Below are 20,853 nucleotides of genomic sequence, written 5' to 3' on the forward strand. Positions count from 1 at the left end.
GGCCATGACAGTTACCGGGTCAGGTGTGTTCTAGCCTTAGCCCTGCCCTCTTCCGAACAGCCAAGGGTTGGGGGTTTTATTTATTTATTTATTTATTTATTTATTTATTTATTTACTTTTTGGGGTCACACTCAGGGTTACTCCTGGCTCTGCACTCAGGAGTTATTCCTGGTGGTGGTTGGGGGACCATATGGGATGTTGGGGATCAAACCCAGGTCAGCAGCATGCAAGGCAAATGCCCTACCTGCTGTACGATTGCTCCAGGCCCAACCAGCTGAGTTCTTTCCCCTTGGTTACCTTCAGTTTCTGGAGACAGCAGCTATGAGCTACGAACCCCTTCACTCCCCAGTCCTCTCTTTGTTTTTTTGGAGTGGGGGGGCACACCCAGCAGTGCTCAGGGCAAAGGCTTGGATCTGCGCTCAAGAATTAGTCCTGGCGCTTCATGGGGACCCTATAGGGTGCTGGGGATTGAACTCTGGTCAGCTGTGAGCAAGGCCAGCAAACTGCCTGCTGTACTATTGCTCCCGCCCCGCCCCCACTCTTCTTCAGCTAGATCCTTCTTTTGCTTCTCTTTGGAGAACTTGGTATCTGTATCTCTGAGGGACCCCAAATAGAAATTAAATAACAAAACTCCAAGAAAGCAGAAAGCAGATTCTAAAGAACCTTTTTTTGCACAACAGATACTGATGCTTTGAGAGAACAAAATAGGCCAAGAAGGAAAACACGATTTCCAGAGTGGGATAAATGAAATTTAAAAAAATTCAGTACTACGCAACGTCCCCATCTAATTTTCTGTGCTCCTACTGCGCTGTCAGTACTGTAAAACTGGGAGGTGTTGTGTGACAGTGACAGTTGTGTGGCCTCGCATGTGGCCGCATGCTTCAGGAGCTGTGGGGCTGGGATGAGTCAGCAGTTTGGCGTCTCTTCAAGGCCGTTTGTGGAGCGGTGAAGCTGGCCCGCTCGTATGCTGGGGGATGTTGTGTGTGGGTGGGGTGCTGGGCCTCTCGGAAAGGGTGAGAAGATCCAACTGTCGTCGGACTATTTTGATTTTGGCTCTTGAGCCGCATCTGGCATTGCTCAGGGCTTACTCTGGTGCTGTGCTCAGGGCTCAGTCCTGGAGGTGCCCATGAGACCATAAGGGATGCCAGGGACCCAACCCTGTCAGGTCACGCAAGGCAAACGCCTCGCCCAGCGTCCTGTCTCCAGCCTCGCTTGCTCTTTCCTTAACCAGAGGTCTCGCTCTCCCAAGGGTGTTTTGCCAACAAGATTGCTCCGCTGCATTTGCATTTGCCCTCCTGTCGCCTTGCTGTTTGCTTTGCATGTTAGTGTGATGATTTCCCAGTAAGCACAGAAGTAGGAACAGGATCTGCTCCTCATGTCTCCGTTCCCTTACAGTCACCTTTCACATGGTCCCCAAGTCCTTACGAGGACAGAAGCAGCCCAGCACAGGAATAAGCTGAAACAGCCCTCATCCCTCGGGGTACATGTCAGTCAAGAGGCAGTGGGCCTGGGTGGGACCCCGGAGGCCGCACTTTGGAGGAGACCTCCAGGAGGCTGTGGCATAAAACATCTGGGACCACACTGAGAAGATGCTGCTGCAGCGGCCTCGCTGACAGAGAACTCTGCCGCTAGCACATGGACACGAGGCCAGGCTGGCTGGAGAAGGAAGGAAGGAGGGAGGGAGGGAGGGAGGAAGGAAAGAAGGAAGGAAGGAAGGAGGGAGGGAAGGAGGGAGAGGGAGGGGGAGGGAGAGGGGAGGGGGGAGAGAGGGAGGAAGGAGGGAGAGAGGGAGGAGGAAGGGAGGGGGAGAGAGGAAGGGAAGGAGGGGGGAAGGAAGGAGGGAGCTCGGCCACAAGCCCTTACATACATAGACCATTAGTTTAAGACAGAGGAGCCAAGGGCATAAAATGGAGAAAGAAAAGTCTCTTCAAGAAATGGTATTGTGGAGCTGGAGCCATAGCACAGCCAGTAGGGCGTTTGCCTTGCACGCAGCCAACCTGGGTTCGATTCCCAGCATTCCATATGGTCCCTCAGCACTGCCAGGAGTAATTCCTGAGTGCATGAGCCAGGAGGAACCCCAGTGCATCGCCGAGTGTGACCGGAAGAAAAAAAGACAAAAAGAAATGGTATTGGGAAAACTGGATAGCCACAGACAGAAGGAGACTGCACCCTATCACACAGCGCACCAAAGTACAAGTGCCTTAACCCCTGCTAGGTCTCCAGCACTTGTACTCCGTGTGTCCCACCCTGGTTCAATCTCCATCACCACCTCTGGTCTCCTTAGCACTGGAAGGAAGGGAGGGAGGGAGGAAGGCGGTGGGGAAGTTGGTTATTCTAGGACTTTCAAGTCCTTTTTGGGTCACGGCCTTTATTGACTGACTTTTTGCGGGAGTCCAGGCAGACCAGGCTTTTTACATTAAGAATCCCAGTAATAGCAGCTTAAAAGTAACAGGATTTGGTTTCTTGCCCATGTTACATGCTCCCTGCAGGTTGCAGGGAAATTGTTGATTGACGTCACTGAGTTCCGGGCTGCCACCATCTCAAAGAGGGCAGGTCACTGCGTCACTCAGGGCATCCAGGGGCAAGGACTCTCCCACGTGGGACTGAGCCTGTCCTTTCCGGTCACAGCAGCAGCTGTCCGCACAGTCCCAGGACTGCCCAGGCCCCTGGAGGGCCAGGAGTGTTGGGTGCAGACGGGTAGGTGGGAGGAACAGCGCCCCCTTCTTGCAGCCCGAAGACTTGCAGAGGGTTCCATAGACCCAGCTGAGTGGCTGACCTCAACTCTGACCCTGGAAGCAGGGTTCACACCACCGTCTGACTCCAAGCCTCTGCCTGGAGCCTTTCGGATCTGAACTGTCCTCTGGGTAAACCCAGACCTGCCGCTATCCTGGTCTTGGGAATCAGTCCCCAAGCAGCCTCGTCCTCACCTCCTGGTGTCGTGGTTCTGCCTGTGTGTCATGGGCACAGAGTTCAACCACACTAGTAAACAGCCCAGGCCAGTTTAGAGGGGAGGACTCCCCCAGTCTTTGGGGGTATGTTTATTAGGGTTGATACCATGCTGGGGATCAAACTGGGCTCGAGTGCACGCAAGGCGAAGGTCTTAACCCTCTGCATGATTTCTCTGGCCCAAGCTCCCTTCTGGAGTCCTGATGGGGCTCTGGAGGATGTGTGAAGTCCCGTGCGGGTTCCCCACCAGAAGGACCCTCTCTTCCCACTGCTCCTCTCCTTTGGACACAACCCCGAGAAACAGACAGGAGAGGGCAGGCATACCCACCAGACAGCCAGGAAGGGGTGCAGCCTGGCCAAGAACTAGGGCATCAGTGGGAAGAACCTTTTTTTTTCTGAACCTTTCCAATTTCTCCCCAAGCCGCGGAGTTTGGTTTGAGAAATGGACTCAGGTTTGTCCTGGGGCCTGTGTGTGCCCCCTCCCCGCCCCCCCCCCCCCCCGCCATGTGTTTTAGATTTAGTTTCTGCTTGACTCATCAAAAATGCTGTTTCACAAGAGACTCCAGGAAGCTAAGTGGCTGCTCACGGAGCTTTTGGAAACAGTTCATCACATTTTATCAAGACTCAGCCGTCCTTCTCACAGAAGGCCCGGACTTGACACTAAACGGGGTACAGACGCGGAGAAAGAAAGGTTTGTGCCACCTCAGGCCCTAATCTTTTTCAGGCTGTAAAATGTCTAAGACAACACAACATAGAATGCCTTGATATGGAAACTCAGGAAAGGCATCCCATATGGTTCCCCCAGCACCCGCCAGGAGTAATTCCTGAGTGCAAAGCTGGGAGTAGTGTGACCCAAAAGGCAAAATGTGTGAAATGTGTGTGTGTGTGTGTGTGTGTGTGTGTGTGTGTGTGTATATATATATATATATATATATATATATATATATATATATATATATATAGGCAATTTGGAAACTGAAAAATTCCCACCTCCCCATACCTTGTGGCTGCTTCAGGTTGGAGTTGGGACGAGGTGCTCACTCAGAGGCGGGGAACACGTGCCTAGTGTGCCCTGCGTTCGAGCTCTGAACCCAGAATACTGCCACGTCCTTGTGGCCCCCAGCTCTGCTGAGCTTCCTGTGCCCCTCTGGGAGCAACCACCGAACACAGAGTCAGGAGTAGTCCCAGCAATACTGGAAGTGCCCCCCCACCAAAAAACAAAAACAAAAACAAAACCCAACCACATTGAAGAGGGAAGGTGAATGTTGAACACCTGTAATTGGGTATTAAGATGTGCTATTATGTCTAACGCTATCAGAGAAGACTTCACTTGGTGGAACTTGATGAATGAAAAACCTTTGTCATTGCAGGAGAGATTGTATTTGTATAGCCTTTTATTACACTTTCACAACATCGCCACGTGTTTTCTTTAGGTTTTTCCTCACTTTATAGAAGAAGCAGAGGCTCAGAGATCAGGTTCTTCTGTCTCCAAGTGACGACCTGGGACTAAAAATTGCATCTTAGGAAACCAGATTCACCTCTAGGGAAAGACATTTTTTAATTTCAGTTAAAATTAATGAGTGCCAACGTGAAGAGGACCAAAACGTCGTCTGATTTCGCTTTCAGACAGTCAGTGAGGGAAAATGGGGGTCGGGGGCACATATCACGCCGAATCTTACTAACGGAATAATTCAAAGCAACCAGTACCGGGGCGGGGCGTCTTTCCCTAAAAGACTACGACTCCCAGCACGCCACGGGGCGCCGCCAGGAAGACTCCAGCTCCCGGCGTGCCGTCCTCTGGAACCCCGCGCCCCAGAATGCAACGCGCCCCGTCCTCCGCCCGGGCGGCGGGACTACAGTTCCCGGCATGCAGCGTCGCCTCCGGTGCCTGGCGGTCCGCTGGACCCTGCTCCGGAGGGGCCTCTTGGAGGAGCGGCTGGCGGTGCTCACGTCGCAGGCCGCGCCGGGGGATGAGTCTGCGGAGCGCTTCTGGCCCCCCGGGCCCGTGCGGGCGGCGCCCCCGGGCCCCGCGCCCCGGCCGGGTCCGCCCTCCGCGCAGGCGGCGCCGGGGACAGCCCCCGCGGGGTCCTCCTGGGGCCTCCCGGCCTTTGAACGACTGTGGCGGGCGGGCGCGCCGCCCCCCGCCGCCGGCCGAGTGCGGGCCGCCATCGCCATGGCCGCGGCTGCCGGCCGCCCGCGCGACCTGCTGTGGCGCGTGAGTGCGGGCCGGTGGCCGCGCGGGCGGGCGGGGCCCGCACGTGGGTCTGGGGGGCGCGCGGGGGGGTGGGGCCCGGGGCACGTGGGTCTGGGGGACACGTGGTCTGGGGGCACGCGGCGGGGAGGGTCTCCGGGCGCGTGGAACTGGTGACACGGGGGGGTGGGGGGGAAAAGGGTCCCTGGGTCACGTGGGTCTGGGGGGTGGGGCCCGGGGGCACGTGGGTCTGGGGGCCCTCGGGGGGAGGGGCCCGGGGGCACGTGGGTCTGGGGGGCTCGCGGGGGTGGACCCCGGAGGCACGGAGTTTGGGTCTGGGGGAGTGGCAGGGGTGTGGGGGAACCCGACAGGCACAGAGTCGGGGCGTTGCAGAGTGGGGGTACTTCAGAGGCACCGGGCAGGGGTCGGGGGTCTCTTGCGGGTGGGTACCGAGCAGGGGTCTGGGGGGCGGGCGGGGCACAGCCGGACCGCCCGTGGGCGCCCTGAGTGCTCGCTGGTCCCCGAGCAGGACAGCTAACGGGGGCACAGCAGGTCAGCGGGGAGAGGGTCCCGGGGGTCGCGGAGGGGATTGGGTTTCCTTCCAGGCGGTCCGTGTTCAGCCCAACAAGGGGCTTGTGGGCGATGACTGGGGACGGGGCATGGGGGTTCCCGAGGTGCCAGGGTGACCCGGCGTGACGGGCTCTCTGCTGAGTCCCGAGGGCTGCGCCGGGTGGCATCTGCCCCCACGGATCCCTCCTGTCACCCCGTGACCCGCCCGCACTTGGGGGCCTCAAGGCTCCCGTGTTCGGTGTTTGTCGCGATGAACGTCACCTGGTTCTGGAGGGGGACCCGCCCAGATGGCTCAGTGTTAGTGCAGCCTGGAAAGGAGGGGACTCCTGGCAGTACTGAGCAGCGGTGCTCCTGGAGGGTCCCGGGCGAGACCTTTCCCCGAGTCAGTCTGCCAGCACCTGCACCCCCGTCTCCACTCACAGTACTTTGGACACGGCCCTCCTGCCCCCTGACCCCCGGGGAGTCGCTGAGCCCAGACAGTGACCCGCAGTCAGTCTGCCAGAACCTGCACCCCCATCTGCCACTCACTGTACTTTGGACTCAGCCCACCTGCCCCCTGACCCCCCGGGAGTCGCTGCCCCCATGCAGTGACTGTCACCCTTACCAGGACCGTTGCTGACTGTTTTAGCTACTTTGCAGCTTTGAACCTGCTTCACTGTCAGTTTCCCCTGGCAAATCCAGTGGCCATTTTCATCCTTTAAAAATCGCCAGTCCCTGGGCTGGAGCGATAGCACAATGGGTCGGGCGTTTGCCTTGCTGGCCGCCAACCTGGGCTCAGTTCCCATGCTGTGCCAGGGAAACATCCTGGGTCGACCCAGTAAGCAAACACCCTACCTGATCGTTGCAAATCTTACAAGACTGTCCTCACCCCAGTGCAGTAGCTAGTGGGGCCCCCGAGTCTGGGCTGATGCCGAGATCCCGTAATAGAACTAACTGGGTCTCTGGCTGGGATCTGGGTGTGAGTGTTTGGTTAGCAGCCTCTATAAAAGGTAGGATTTGCATGACTGAAATACATGGTTGAGTGTTTCTGCTTCATTTTAGGTCTTGGGCTGGAGGGTCGTCTCAAGTATTGTCTGGTCAGTGCTGCTACTGCCCGTCTCCACCGTCTTATACGTAGTACTCAGCAGCATTGATTTATGGCACCCGATACAGTGGCTGTCAGGTGAGTGACGCCCAGCTCGGCAAAAACAAATGCCTAGCATCTGCTTCTCCACATAAAAGCACACATTGCTGTCATACTGTCTTAAATTATTGCCTATACTGACAAAACTGAGGTCGTTTTATCATTATTATTATTATTATATTTTTTTGCTTTTTGGATCACACCCAGTGATTCTCAGGGGTTACTCCTGGCTCTGCACTCAGGAATTACTCCTGGCAGTGCTCGTGGGACCCTATGGGATGTCAGGGATCGAACTCTGGTTGGCCTCATGCAAGGGAGATGCCCTACCCACTGTGCTGTCACTCCAGCCCCTGAGGTAATTTTAAGGTAGTTTCATCCCCCTTTATTTATTTAGGAAATAGAGAGCCTTGTAGAGCAGGCAGAGAAATGGCGGCAGTGCTGGGCGCCTCCTTAACACAGGCTACCTTCTCATTATATGAGATTCTCATTTCCGTGTGTTTGTTTTGAGGTCATGTGTGGGGGTGCTCATCCCTGCTCAGCCGTTCAGTGAGACATTCCTGGTGCGACTCACAGGACCAGTGCTGTCAGGGCTTGAGCCTGGGGCTCCGGCATGTGAAGTACACACTGGAATGAGAGCACACGAGTGAGCACTTGTGAGCAGGCTGTGTAAGGCGAGTGCTCTGGCACTGAGCTACATCCCTGACCCCATAATGAGGTTGAATTCTTATTCATTTGGATTTTGGGGCCACACCGAGCTATGCTCAAGGCTTACTCTTGCTCTGCTGGGGAATCACTCGTGGTGCTCAAGGGACCAAAGAAGGTGCCAGGGATCAAATGTGGGTTGGCCGCGTGCAAGGCAAGTGCTTTACTCACTGTACTCTCTCTCTGGCTCCTATAATGAGATTTTTCAAGCCTGTCATAGGCAATTTTTACTGGAATGAAAAGACCATTAGGAGATCACCTACTATATTGTGGCTCATAAGGAAGATGAGAAGAGATTATAAAGAGGAAAGAATGGAAGACTAAGGAACAGAGAGTTAAATACAAAGACTGATAAGAAAGACTGAGGCCTGCTGAATATTTCTTAGAATCCCTGGAGATAAAATGAATTTACTAAATTCATTGACATCTAGCTTGTTTCATGTTAAGTGACTAGTGGCTTCTGGTTATTGCCCTTGTACTGTGTGAAAGCCTCGTGCTAAATGCTTAAGATCATTCTTGTTCATCCTTTCCCTGCCCCTGTGTAAGGCAGTGGTTCCACTCCTGCTTCTTTGATGAGGACCCCGAATCTGGTGCAGATACACAGCTAGTGAACAACTGAACTAGGATTTGAGCGTTGCAATCTCTGATTTCAAAGCTTGTTTGTCCACTATGCTGCACTAGAATTAAACACTAATTAAAACATTTAAAAGAAAGATGTTGCCAAAGTAGGTTTTACAATTTTTCAAGTCTCGACTCAGGCAAAGAAGCATTAACATTCTTAAAAACCCTTTTTCTCCCTCTCAGAAGTGATAGCAGTACATTATCTCTCGCTCTGTGGAGTGAGGACTGTGTTATTAATTTAGTCTTTTATAAGAAAATTCTAATTTTGAGGCCAAGAGATTGTATAGTAGGTAAGGCACTTACCTTACTTGCAGCCCACCCAGTCTTGATCCCTGGCACCTCATATGCCCTCTTCCCACCCGCTGCCGGGCCCGCCAGGAGGAATTGCTGAGCACAGTGCCAGGAGTAAGCCCTGAGCACAGCTGCTGTGGCCCAAAACAAACCAAAAAGAAAATGCTTATTTTCAAGGTATTAGAAACTTTACTTTTGGATTTGGAGATATTGCCACTAAAGAATTAAAATCCTGCTAAGTTTTAATTTTTTTTTTTCTTTTTGGGTCAGGGGTCACTCCTGGCTCTGCACTCAGGAATCACTCCTCTGGTGCTCGGGGGACCATATGGGATGCTGGGAATCGAACCCAGGTCGTCCGCATGCAAGGCAAATGCCCTACCCGCTGTGCTATCACTCCAGCTCTAATCCTGTTAAGTTTTATTTTTGGTCCATATCTGACTCTGCATTCAGGAATTATTCCTGATGGTACACAGGGGAACATAGGGGATGCGGTGGATCGAACCCGGGTGGGCTGCATGCAAGTCAAGCACTCTGCCCACTACACTATTGCTCTGGCCCCAGCTTCTTGCCATTTCATGGCCAGGGGTTAATCCTGAACTTGATTTCTGCCATTTCCATCAAATGTGCTCTTGTCCTTCAGCTTTTCCCCGAAGCCTCTTTAGGAGAACCGTGCTCTTGGCTTGCTTTGGGTCACACAGTGACCAGTGGTGCTTGGGTCTGGATGCTCCATCCATACCTTCATTAGTTTTGGCCAGTGAGTTATACTTTCAAAAAGTTGGTGGTATTAATTTTTATTCACAAAGCATCCTCATTTTTATTTCCCTAATGTTTTGAAATTTTAAACTTTTCATAATTTTGAAGTGGAGTTTTGATTGTTGACCTACTCTGGAAGGTAAATGTGTTCGTGTTACAAGAGATTGCTTTTTCAAACTCAGCTCATTTAGATTTATGTATTGCACTGTTTCCAGAGATGTTAATTTGACTAGCTTTAGGGGCAAATAGCATTTATAAAAAGATCTGGCCTGAATTCATAGGTATCTGGAGAAAAATGGGAAATGTAGGCAGAACCCTCCATGACATTGAAGCTAAAGGCATTTTCAAAGATGAAAGACCACTGACTGAGCAACTGGAATCAAAGATGAACAAATGGGACTACATTAAACTAAGGAGCTTCTGCACCTCAAAAGAAACAGTGACCAAGTTACAAAGACAGCTGAAGGAATGGGAAAACTGATGCTGGACATTGACCCCATCTGACACAGGGTTAATATCTGGCAAATAGAAGGCAGTGGTAAAACTTTACAAGAAAAAAATAATCACCCAGCCCCATCAACAAATGGGGAGAAGAACAGAAACTTCCTCAAAGAAGAAATTCAGATGGCCAAAAGACACATGAAAGAATGCTTTCCGTCACTAATCATCAGAGATGTAAATCAAAATAACAGTGAGATGTCATCTCATACCACAGACACCAATACACATCAAAAAGAACAAGAACAACCAGTGCTGGTGTGGATTCTGGGAGAAAGGAGTGACTTTGTAGTTGTGTATCGCACAGGGCTGGAGAGATAGTACAGTAGGTCGGACACTTGCCTTGCAGGCAGCCCACCCAGGTTTGATCCCTGGCACCCCATGTGGTCCCTTGTATAAATTCCTGAGCATCACTGTGTGGCCCAAAAACCGAAAAGAAAAAAGAGATCTGAAGAATATTGTTTGCATTTGAAAATAAGTTTTGCTAGTATATTTCTAAATGTGGCATTTCGTTTCACATGATGAAGTATGTTTGCATATGGTTGTATTTTGTCTGATGTTAACATCTGGGACTTTTAAAAAATACTCTAACACATTGCAGGAACAAGAGCTTGTGGTCCAGTAGTTCATACTGTAGTTCTCAAGTTGATAGCCATTTGCTCCTACCAGTGATATATGTAAATTTTTTATATGTACATATATATATATATATATATATATTGCTTTTTTTTGTTTTTTTTTTTTGGGGGGGTCACACCCGGCAATGCACAGGGATTACTCCTGGCTCTGCACTCAGGAATCACTCCTGGCGGTGCTCAGGGGACCATATGGGATGCTGGGAATCGAACCCAGGTCGACCGCGTGCAAGGCAAACACCCTACCCGCTGTGCTATTGCTCCAGCCCCGATATATGTAAATTTTTATTTTTTATTTTATTTTATTTTATTTTTTGCTTTTTGGATCACACCTGGCGATGCACAGGGATTACTCCTGGCTCTGCACTCAGGAATTACCCCTGGCGGTGCTCAGGGGACCATATGGGATGCTGGGAATCGAACCCGGGTCGGCCGTGTACAAGGCAAACGCCCTACCCGCTGTGCTATTGCTCCAGCCCCTATATGTAAATTTTTTTTTTTTTTTTGCTTTTTGGGTCACACCCAGCGATGCTCAGGGGTTACTCCTGGCTTTGCACTCAGGAATTGCTCTTGGCAGTGCTTGGGGGACCATATGGGATGCCAGGGATCGAACCCGGGTCGGCCGCGTGCAAGGCAAACGCCCTACCCGCTGTGCTATCGCTCCGGCCCCTATGTAAATTTTTAAAGGAAAGGTAACTTAAGGTTTTAGGACGAGGAAGACAGTACAGGTGTAAGGCGCCTTATAAGCTGGGGACCTGGTTTGATCCCTGGCACCAGAGCACTGCCAGGAGTGATTATCCGAACAGAGCCAGGAGTAAGCCCTGAGCACGGCAGGGTGTGGCCCCCAGACAAACAAATTAAAATTTTATCTGGTGTTTATGCTTTTTACATAGAGAGACTTAACTAGACGACTAATTTATTTCTTTCGTTTCAGATTCTTTCAGCGACCTTTATAGCTCCTATGTAATCTTTTACCTCTTGCTGCTGTCGGTGGTAGTAGTAGTGATAAGTATTTTCAATGTGGAGTTCTATACAGGTGAGTTTTCAGACGTCAAACACCTTAAAAATAGCGAAATTAATTTTCCCAGGGGCAGACTCTGCCTTTTGTATGTGGGTCTGTATAACAGAGGAAGCATTGTATGTCAGAGTTAAAAAATGTGTGGAGAATTACACTGAATGGGTTTTTTTTTTTGGGGGGGGGGTCACACCTGGAGATGCACAGGGGTTACTCCTGGCTCTTCACTCAGGAATTACCCCTGGCCTTGCTCAGGGGACCATATGGGATGCTGGGATTAGAACCCGGGTTGGCCGTGTGCAAGGCAAACGCCCTCCCCGCTGTGCTATTGCTCCAGCCCCTACACTGAATGTTTTACCTTAAATTTTATGAGTACTGGTGTCTGTTCTAAAACAATACTTAGCTTTTTTAGAACAAGTCAAAGTCATTTCAGGTACAAGGTACCTCGAATTGTCAAGTTCACAGGCAGGAAGTAGAGTGGCGACAGGGATGAGGGAGTGGGGAATTCCTGTCTCTGGTCACTGGTGCATTGGGGAGAGGGACAGCCCAGAGACGACTGTAGTGACACATAGTGACAAGGCGCATGTCCTGATGCTCTACACTTACACATGGTGGAGACAGGGGCCCGGGCCATAGTCCAGCGGGTCGGTCCCTTGACTTGCATGCAGCCAACCCACGTTTGATCCCTGGTGCCCCATATGGTTCCCTGAGTCTGCCAGGAGAGATTCATGAGCCCAGAGCCAGGAGTGCGTCCTGAGCATCCCCAGGTGTGACCCAGAAACCAAGAAAGAAAAAAGAGATAAAACAGCCAACTTTGTATATTTTGCTACATGCTAATAACTTAGATCTTTCGAATGGTTTACACAAATTGTGGTTCGATTCACGCATTATAAAATAGTGCTTTTGTGGGGTAGGTGATCAGTACCAGTTATGTCTTGGGCTTGTTGCAAATATCAAAGCATAATTCCATGAGGCGGGGACTATGCTTTGCTGTAGGAGCCCCACATTTGATTTTTTTGTTTTGTTTTGTTTTTGTTTTTGCGTCACACCCGGTGATGCACAGGAGTTACTCCTGGCTCATGCACTCAGGAATTACTCCTGGCGGTGCCTGGGAGACCATATGGGATGCTGGGAATCGAACCCAGGTTGGCCTCGTGCAAGGCAAACGCCCTACCTGCTGTGCTATATCACTCCAGCTCCTCCCCACATTTGATCTTGTTTTTTTTTTTTTTGTTTGTTTTTTTGCTTTTTTTGGGTCACACCTGGCGATGCACAGGGGTTACTCCTGGCTCTGCACTCAGGAACCACCCCTGGCGGTGCTCAGGGGACCATATGGGATGCTGGGATTTGAACCCGGGTCGGCCGAGTGCAAGGCAAACGCCCTACCCGCTGTGCTATCTCTCCAGCCCCCCCACATTTGATCTTAACACTACATGGTGGGTCCTGAACCAGGTGTAACTAAGCGCTGCTAGGTATGACCCCAAAAATAAAATGACGGAATGGAGCGATAGCACAGTGGTTAGGGCATTTGCCTTGCACGCGGCCGACCCGGGTTCGATTCCCAGCGTCCCATATGGTCCCCTGAGCACTGCTAGGGGTAACCCCTGAGCATCGCCGGGTGTGACCCAAAAAGCAAAAAAAAAAAAAAAAAAGAGGACAAAGAAGTTTGAGAAAATTTCAGAATGCTCTGTGTGGACTGGGGGTAGCTCAGGGGCTGAGAACATGTTTTGTTTGTGTGGTCTGTCTCCGGCACCTGCTCCCCCAGATACACACGTATGTGTTGCATTCGGAAAACCACTGGAGATTCTCCCAGGAAAGCCAGATTCTAGTGTTTCAAATTTTTTTTTTTCCTTTTGGGGGTCATACCCTTCAATGCGCAGGGGTTAGTCCTGGCTCTGCACTCAGGAATTAACTCCTGGCGGTGTTGGCAGACCATATGGGATGCTGGGAATCGAACCCGGGTTGGCCACATGCAAGGCAAATGCCCTACCCGCTGTACTATCACTCCAGCCCTATCAGGAAATTTTAAAAGAAATGAAAAATGTTAATTTTGCCATCCTTTAGTTTCTAGGTGGTTTGTTTTTGCTTTATGTCTCTCCATCTCCCTCTCCTCCCCCCCAAAAAAATTTTTGGGGTGCTTAGGGTTCACTCAGGGCGGTGCTTGGGAGACAGTGCTGTTCTGGGCTGGAACCCCGGCTCCCTCTGTGCAGGGTTGCGCTCCCGTTTGTAGAGCCGTCGCCTAGGCCCTGTGTGCATCTCTCTGCATTTGGCCCTGTGTTTCAGATCCGCTTACCTTAGACTGTTTGTCCGGAGTCCACACTGGCCTGGGGCTTCTCCGTCTTTTGGAGTGTTGGGCCCGCCTGGGAGGGAGGGGTGAGGGCCCCGGCTTTGCCTGCCGCAGGTGACGCAGCCCTGCTGTGTGTGTTTGCAGTTGCGCCTTGCATTCCCTGCACCCGGCTGGCCCTGATGGGGAAGATCATCCACCCCCAGCAGCTCCTGCACTCCTTCGTGCACGGCTCCATGGGCATGATGATGGCCTGGTGTGCGGCGGTGATGGCCCGCAGCCGCTACAGTTTCCTTGTGGTCCCCTGCCCCGGAACTGAGAGGTAACCCTACATTTTTTCTTTTCAAATAAGGAATATTGTATAGGTATCAAACCAAAGGCGATCTATGTAAGTTAATACTTTATTTTTCAAAGAGCAAAAACTAACACTCAGAGCAAAAGAGCAAAAACTAACACTTAGCCCCTTCTTACCCTTGGGGACACTCGGGGGCCATCACGAGCACGTTCAGCAGTGCTGGGGACCCCAGCGTGGAACTCAGAGCCTCGCATGTGCAGGGCACATGTCCTCCACTGGGGCTGTGTCCCCAGCCCAGTTTCATTACTTTATATTGCCTATAGTGCTTGTCTCATTTCCTGACTTGATTTCTTTAATTTTTTTTTCTGAATTTACATAATCCCTCTTATTTCTTTTCTGTTTTGTTACAAATGGCAAAATGTCATGTTTCTTTTTGTTGTTGTTATTGTTTTAGTGCTTTGCCATTGTAATTCAGTCATCTGTCAGTGGGCACTTTGTTTCCATATCTTATAAATAATGCTGTAATAAGCATTGGGGTGGAGATGACTTTTCTAGTTGATGTTATGAAGCATTTCATCTGTATATTTGCTGTGTATTTTATGGTTGGGTCTCATACTCAGGTCTTTTAATCATTTTAAACATTTAAGGTGAATGATTTATAGACCTTTGTTGTCCAGCCTTTTAAGGAAATGCATCAGATGTTTTTGATGTTTTATGACAGTTGTATTGAGTTTCTAAAACCAACTGTACTGGGTTTTGGATTCATGAGAGTGACTCACGTGCCGATAGGCTGAGAGCTGATGGATAGAATGGGGGAAATGCACAGTGCGAGAGAGAGATGGACATTGCAGGTCAGACTGTGGGAGTGTCTGCCCGAGGGCCCTTAGAAGGACGCTGTTTAGGTTGGAAGAAATCTAAGGAAGTATGAAGACAAATATAAAAGCAATTGTAGTTAGCTCCTTTTCTTCCCTCCATCCCCCGCCTGCCTTTATGCTCTTCTCTCTCTCTCTCTCTCTCTCTCTCTCTCTCTCTCTCTCTCTCTCTCTCTCTCTCTCTCTCTCTCGGCTCTGATTTGTAGTACTGTACTGAAAGGGTATCATGCATATCACTTGGCCTCCTTTCACCACTCAGTTCTTGTCCAGGGTGATCATTTCCAACTATCATTGTCATCCTGATGCCTTCTCTGTCCTAACTGCACTACCCACTCCTAATGGCAAGATAAAATTCCTACCATGGGCCCGTTCTCTTGACCCTTGTTTCTACTGTCTTTGGGAAGATGGACTTCTTATGCTACATGTTCTTATTTTAATCCCACAAATGAGTGCCAGTCATTCTTTGCTTGCCCTGTCTTGGGAGCATTTCTTAAGTAATGAAGTAAAACCTTTGCCTTCAGTTAATATTGATACACGTTCCTGATAGCCGAATTAGTAATCTGACCCTTTCCCTTTGTGTCGATAGCCCTGATGCCCCAAACTGCTTAAACGAGAACCACCTTTTCTTCCTGCTGGCTGGCGCCTTTATAGGCTACAGCTACAGCCTCCTGTACTTCATCAACAACATGAACTACCTTCCGTTTCCCATCGTACAGGTAAGATGCCTTTTGAGCCTTGCGCCGTGTCATATTGTCGTGGAGTTAGGGTCACCCGCCTCCTGATAGTTTCAGGATTCCAGGCAGCGGGGTCTGGGCCTGAGACCCTCAGTGCCGCCTGGAGGGGGAACGGTTGGCGTCTGAGCGCTGTAGCCGCAGTTCTGCTCCTCTGCAGATGGCCGCCTCGCTCGCCCTTCCCTCCTGGTTTGGACGCAGCTGCTGGGACTGCAGGCGGGGCAGGCATTTGTTCAGCGACCAGCTTCTTGGTTTGGGGGCCGCCCTTGTTCGTGTTCAGGGGCGACTCCTGTAAGTTGCTGGCAGGGCGTTCCTCGTGGTGCTCAGGGCACCGTGTGGTACTGGGTGGTACCAGACCTCCTGTGTGTCCAGTGGCGTGAGCTCCGGCCCTTCGAGCTAGCTCTCCGCCTGGCAGCGCGGTTTGATTTGAAGAGTCTCCTGAGTGCGAGAAGGTGCCCGTGCGAGTATCGGAAAGGGCAGTCGCTGGCCAGGCCTCTCGGCGCAAGGCGTGACGTGCAGGGGTGAAGGGAGCCAGTGGGGACGGGATTCACGGTGTCCCTGTAGGCCATCCTTCACTGTGTCTTGTTTTAAATCTGACTTTCATAGGCTCTGTGTCTGGGGCTGAGAACCAGCTTCATGAGGGAGAATTTCTCATTGTGTCTTCCCGGCCCTTCCCGGATTCACCCAATCCCTCACTGTTCCTTCTTGGCTCCACCCCTGCTCTGTGGCAGACTGAGAGCATAAACCATAGAGGCAGCTTTTCCCTTCAGAGCAGTCTGGTGGGGAGGGAGCAGTGTTTTGAGGGGCGGTAGCTTGCATCCAACTCAGGCCTGAGCAAGGCAGGCATGGACTCTCCTACTGAACTGCACCTGGCTCTGTCGTCAGCAACAAAGTCCTGTTTCGTTTTTCCTAAATGCGCGTTTGGCAAAAATAATTTGTCAAAGCAGCTTTTTGATTTGCAGAGTGACCTGGTAGGTTGCTAGGGAAAAGCAGGTAGCAAAGGAGACAGGGCAAAGAGAGGGAGGTACGGGGACAGGGGGGATGGGGGTGGAGACAGAGGGGATGGGACGGAGACAGAGGGGACGGGGATGGAGACAGGATGGGGATGGAGACAGAGGACGGGGATGGAGACATGATGGGGATGGAGACAGGACGGGGATGGAAACAGGACTGGGATGGAGACAGAGGGGATGGGGATGGATACAGAGGACGGGGATGGAGACAGGATGGGGATGGAGACAGAGGACAAGGATGGAGACAGGATGGGGACGGAGACAGAGGGGACGGGGACGGAGACAGGATGGGGATAGAGACAGAGGACGAGGATGGAGACAGGACGGGGACGGAGACAGAGGGGACGGGGATGGAGACAGGATGGGGATGGAGACAGAGGACGAGGATGGAGACAGAGGATGGGGACGGAGACAGAGGGGACGGGGACGGAGACAGAGGGGACGGGGACGGAGATAGAGGACAGGGACGGAGACAGGACAGGTGTGGGGACAGAGGGCAGGGATGGAGACAGAGGATGGGGACGGAGACAGAGGGGACGGGGACGGAGACAGAGGGGACGGGGACGGAGATAGAGGACAGGGACGGAGACAGGACAGGTGTGGGGACAGAGGGCAGGGATGGAGACAGAGGGGATGGGGACGGAGACAGGACGGGGATGGAAACAGAGAGGACGGGGACGGAGACAGAGGGGACGGGGACGGAGATAGAGGACAGGGACGGAGACAGGACAGGTGCGGGGACAGAGGGCAGGGACGGAGACAGAGGGGGCGGTGCTTGGTGGGGAGACTTCTGAAGACACTAGATGAGAGGCGGAGCCTGGCACGGGTGAGTCCTGTGGGCTGTAGCCGGGTAGGAGAACCCTGACCACGGGCACAGGCACAGTCAGCACGTAGTTCATGGCCAGAACACAGAGGGACCCTGACCAAGAGTTGGGACTCCTTCAGCTTGGAAGCCAGAGGCGGCCTGTCCGCTACGGGGTCTTTTTGTCAGACCCTGGGATTCTGCAGGCACGATACAAGGAGAGAACCTTCTCCTGTAATTCTTCGCCATTCTTGAGCTGCTGAGGATCCCCAGCCCCTGTTGTTGTGTTTTGGGCCACATCTGGGGCTGCTTGGGCTCACTCTTTCCTCTGTGTCCCGGGGGACTCCTGGTGGCGCTGGGGGACCATAGTGTCCTCATGCAGGGTGCGTGCCTCACCTGCTGTGCTGTCTCTCAGCCTCCACCCCTGCTGCTCCCCCACCCCCCTGCACCTTTTGTCTCTGTTTTGGGCCACACCTAGTGGTGCTAGGGACTTACTCCTGGCTCTGCTGGGGACCAGACTGGGCCTTCTGCAGGCATGTGCTGCGTCCTTTGAACCATCCCATTGTTCGGAGGTGGGGCCCACACCCAGTGGTGCTCTGGGCTTGCTTCCGGCTCTGCTCTCAGAGATCACTCCCGACTTGGGGGCCGTGTGCGGTCCCGGGAATCGGACCTGGTAACTGCATGCAAGACAAGCTCCCTCCCGCAGAACTCTCTTGGCCCATGTTCCATGTTCTTGATTCCTTTTTCTGAGATCGCTAGATCTGGAAGGAACTGTAGAAGGAACCACAGAACGACCCCTGCCTTCTTATATTCGTTCAGCGTTGGGCGTAAAGGGAAGCACTACAGCTTAGGTCTCTGCACCCAGGCTGCTGCCTCCTCACACAGGCGACGTTGGAAGTCTGTGGAGAGGCAGTGCACCTTGCCTTAAAAGGGCACAAGCGCGCTCTCTCACTCTCTCTCTCTCTTTCTCTCTCTCTCTCTCTCTCTCTCTCTCTCACACACACACACACACACACACACACGCATGCACGCACGCACGCACGCACGCGCACACACACACACATGTGCGTGCCTGCGTGCATGATGATCCAGCCTTCCTGATTAAGATCTCAGATTTTCTTTCCCCAGCTGGTTTTAGCAGCAATGTACTTAACCTTTCTGGGCCCATGTTTTCTCATAGTAGAACCCCCTCCCTTCACCCCTTCATAGGGCTATGAGGTTTAAACCTAAGGTTCAAACGTATGTGATGTTACCATGGGTTTTGTATTTATCTCCCTAGCCTTTAAGTATAGGTTGATACTACTAATTTTGTTGTTTCTCATCTCGTAATCTGTGAGTTGCTTCATAAATATTTTAGCATTAGAGATGACATTGTGTCTCTGGAATACACTTTGACTTTTTGTGCAGTGATTATGTGCTGTGTATGGACTGTAATAGTTATATGTTTGCTCCAGAATGAAGTAGAACTTCTCACAGATGACTTTTTTCCGTTTTTTTTCCACAGCAATACAAGTTCTTACGCTTCAGGAGATCTCTGCCTGTGCTCGTTAAACATAGCTGTATGGAATCGCTGTTCCTGATTAGAAATTTCTGTGTTATATATTATTTCCTTGGTAAGAATTTTTGCTTTTAAAACGGTGTATATTTTATCTCAGAGATCCCTAGAATTCTAGTGTCATTTTTTAAATTGTGCTTTTTCTTATAATTGTAGGCAAATGATTAACTTAATAGATTCTTTATGTAAATTATGAGAATATTACATATGGGGAAAATAATATTAAAATGTGGCATCTATGTCCAGTGGAAGTCTGTTTGATCTTAAAAAAGGAGATTCTGCCACATGCTACAAAATGGGTGAGCTTCGAGGGCGTGCACTGCACTAGGTAAAGTGAAGAAAAATGCTATTTTATTCCACTTAGCTGGGTCTCATTCCTCTGACCCTGAAAGAGCCTCCAGTGCAGCATCGCTGGGAAGGACGAGTAGAGAGAGATTTTTTTTTAAAAAAAATCTCAGGGATAGGACGAATGGAGACGTTACTGAGACTGCTCGAGAAATTCGACGATCAACGGGATGATGATGATGATGATGATGATGATGATGATGATGATGATGATGATAGCTGAGGCCTCCATGGTGCTCAGACTCTTAGAAAGAGGGCAACAGGTAGTGTGGGCCGTGGCCGGGGTGGGGGCCTAAAGGCCTATGTGTTACTCAGTTTCTAAGATTCTCTGTGTAACATATAGCAAAGCTTACTTGGAAATGGCCCTGTGTTACACCTGAAAAGAATAAAATGGCACATTTTATTCGCTTGCATGTTCATAGAGAAGGTTTTTATTGTTTGTTTCTGACCACACTTGGCAGTGCTCAGGCCCGTTCCCAGTTCTGTGCGGGGCTGGGGGTGCCCTGGGGCTGCTCCCGGGGGTTGCTGGTGGGCACGTGCGAACGGTCAGCCTGGGCTTCTGCCTCCTGTGCCTCCCCGTGGGGCACGTTACAGTGTGACATTTTCACCAGCATTTAGAGAAGTAAATTCTTTCTAGGAGAAAATAAAAGACTTTTGATCATTAAGCTAGAAATAATATAATTTAATTTGTGTGTGTGTGTGTAAACTTAACGCTTTGTGTATGTAGAATAGGTGTTTGGCCACTGAGATAAATACATCCCTGGCCTTTGAAATATTTTTTTTTAAAATAACACAGATGGGCCAGAGCGATAGTACAGTGGGTTGGGCATTTGCCTTGCACACAGCCAGCCTGGGTTTGATCCCTGGTATCCCATATTGTCCCCTTAAGCACCGCCAGGAGTGATGCCTGAGTGCAGAGCCAGGAGTAAGCCCTGGTGTGACCCAAATAGCCAAACAAAACAAAATGAAAAATGCAGAGAGATAGCCCAGGGGATAGAGCCCAGGGTTGGCTGCGTGCTATCCTTTCTCTGGCCTTGCGTAAATATTTTTACAAAGTATAGAATAGGTCACTCTGTTGCCTACTTTTCTCACTTTTTTTTTTCTGTGTCACTCTGTGGATTGTTTCATAGTGTGCAGGTGGCTTGACTGCTCCCCTGCAGTTGCACGTGTGGGCTGCATGGGGCCGCATGCCGTGATGCCTGCATGCCTTCCTTGTGCCCACCAAGGCCTGCACGTTTTAGTGTGGCACTTGTGCCACCTTGCTGTGGCGTGCCCGAGGTCCCACAGTTGCAGTGCTGGGATGGCAGAGAGCGGAGCAGCCGGGTGCCCGCCTGTGCATTGGTGGTGCCAGGGCTCAGACTTGTCCCTTGTGTTTGCAGTGCTGGTGCCACTTGAGCTGCCCTCCCGGCTGCCCCGGTGCCCACTGTGCTTCATTGCACTCGTCACTCGTGGTCAGTTTCCTCTTTCGGTTACTTATCTCTGTAACGTGTCTGCAGCTCACTGCAGGAGGCAGTGATAGACCCTTAGTGTCTGTGCCCAGCCGGGTATCAGATGGGAGTGCCCGGCCACAAGCAGGCTTGAACACGTGGGTTGATTGGTCCCAGACCCTGC

At 51.3% G+C, this 20,853-nt stretch overlaps 1 protein-coding gene across 1 annotated transcript in view; it reads left to right on the forward strand.

Annotated features, from left to right (window-relative positions):
- The first annotated feature begins 3,388 nt into the window (after positions 1 to 3,388).
- The window catches only part of NDC1 (NDC1 transmembrane nucleoporin), a 49,838-nt gene continuing 32,373 nt past the window's right edge, over positions 3,389 to 20,853 (forward strand). Inside the window, exons 1-7 of the mRNA XM_055138316.1 lie at positions 3,389 to 3,398; positions 4,680 to 5,161; positions 6,749 to 6,869; positions 11,265 to 11,366; positions 13,777 to 13,951; positions 15,383 to 15,512; positions 18,847 to 18,955. Of these exons, the coding sequence (XP_054994291.1) occupies positions 3,389 to 3,398; positions 4,680 to 5,161; positions 6,749 to 6,869; positions 11,265 to 11,366; positions 13,777 to 13,951; positions 15,383 to 15,512; positions 18,847 to 18,955 (1,129 nt within the window). The remainder of the gene's footprint in view (positions 3,399 to 4,679; positions 5,162 to 6,748; positions 6,870 to 11,264; positions 11,367 to 13,776; positions 13,952 to 15,382; positions 15,513 to 18,846; positions 18,956 to 20,853) is intronic.

Source organism: Sorex araneus, chromosome 5 (assembly GCF_027595985.1).
Source record: "Sorex araneus isolate mSorAra2 chromosome 5, mSorAra2.pri, whole genome shotgun sequence".
In the NCBI taxonomy this organism is placed as follows: Eukaryota; Metazoa; Chordata; class Mammalia; order Eulipotyphla; family Soricidae; genus Sorex; species Sorex araneus.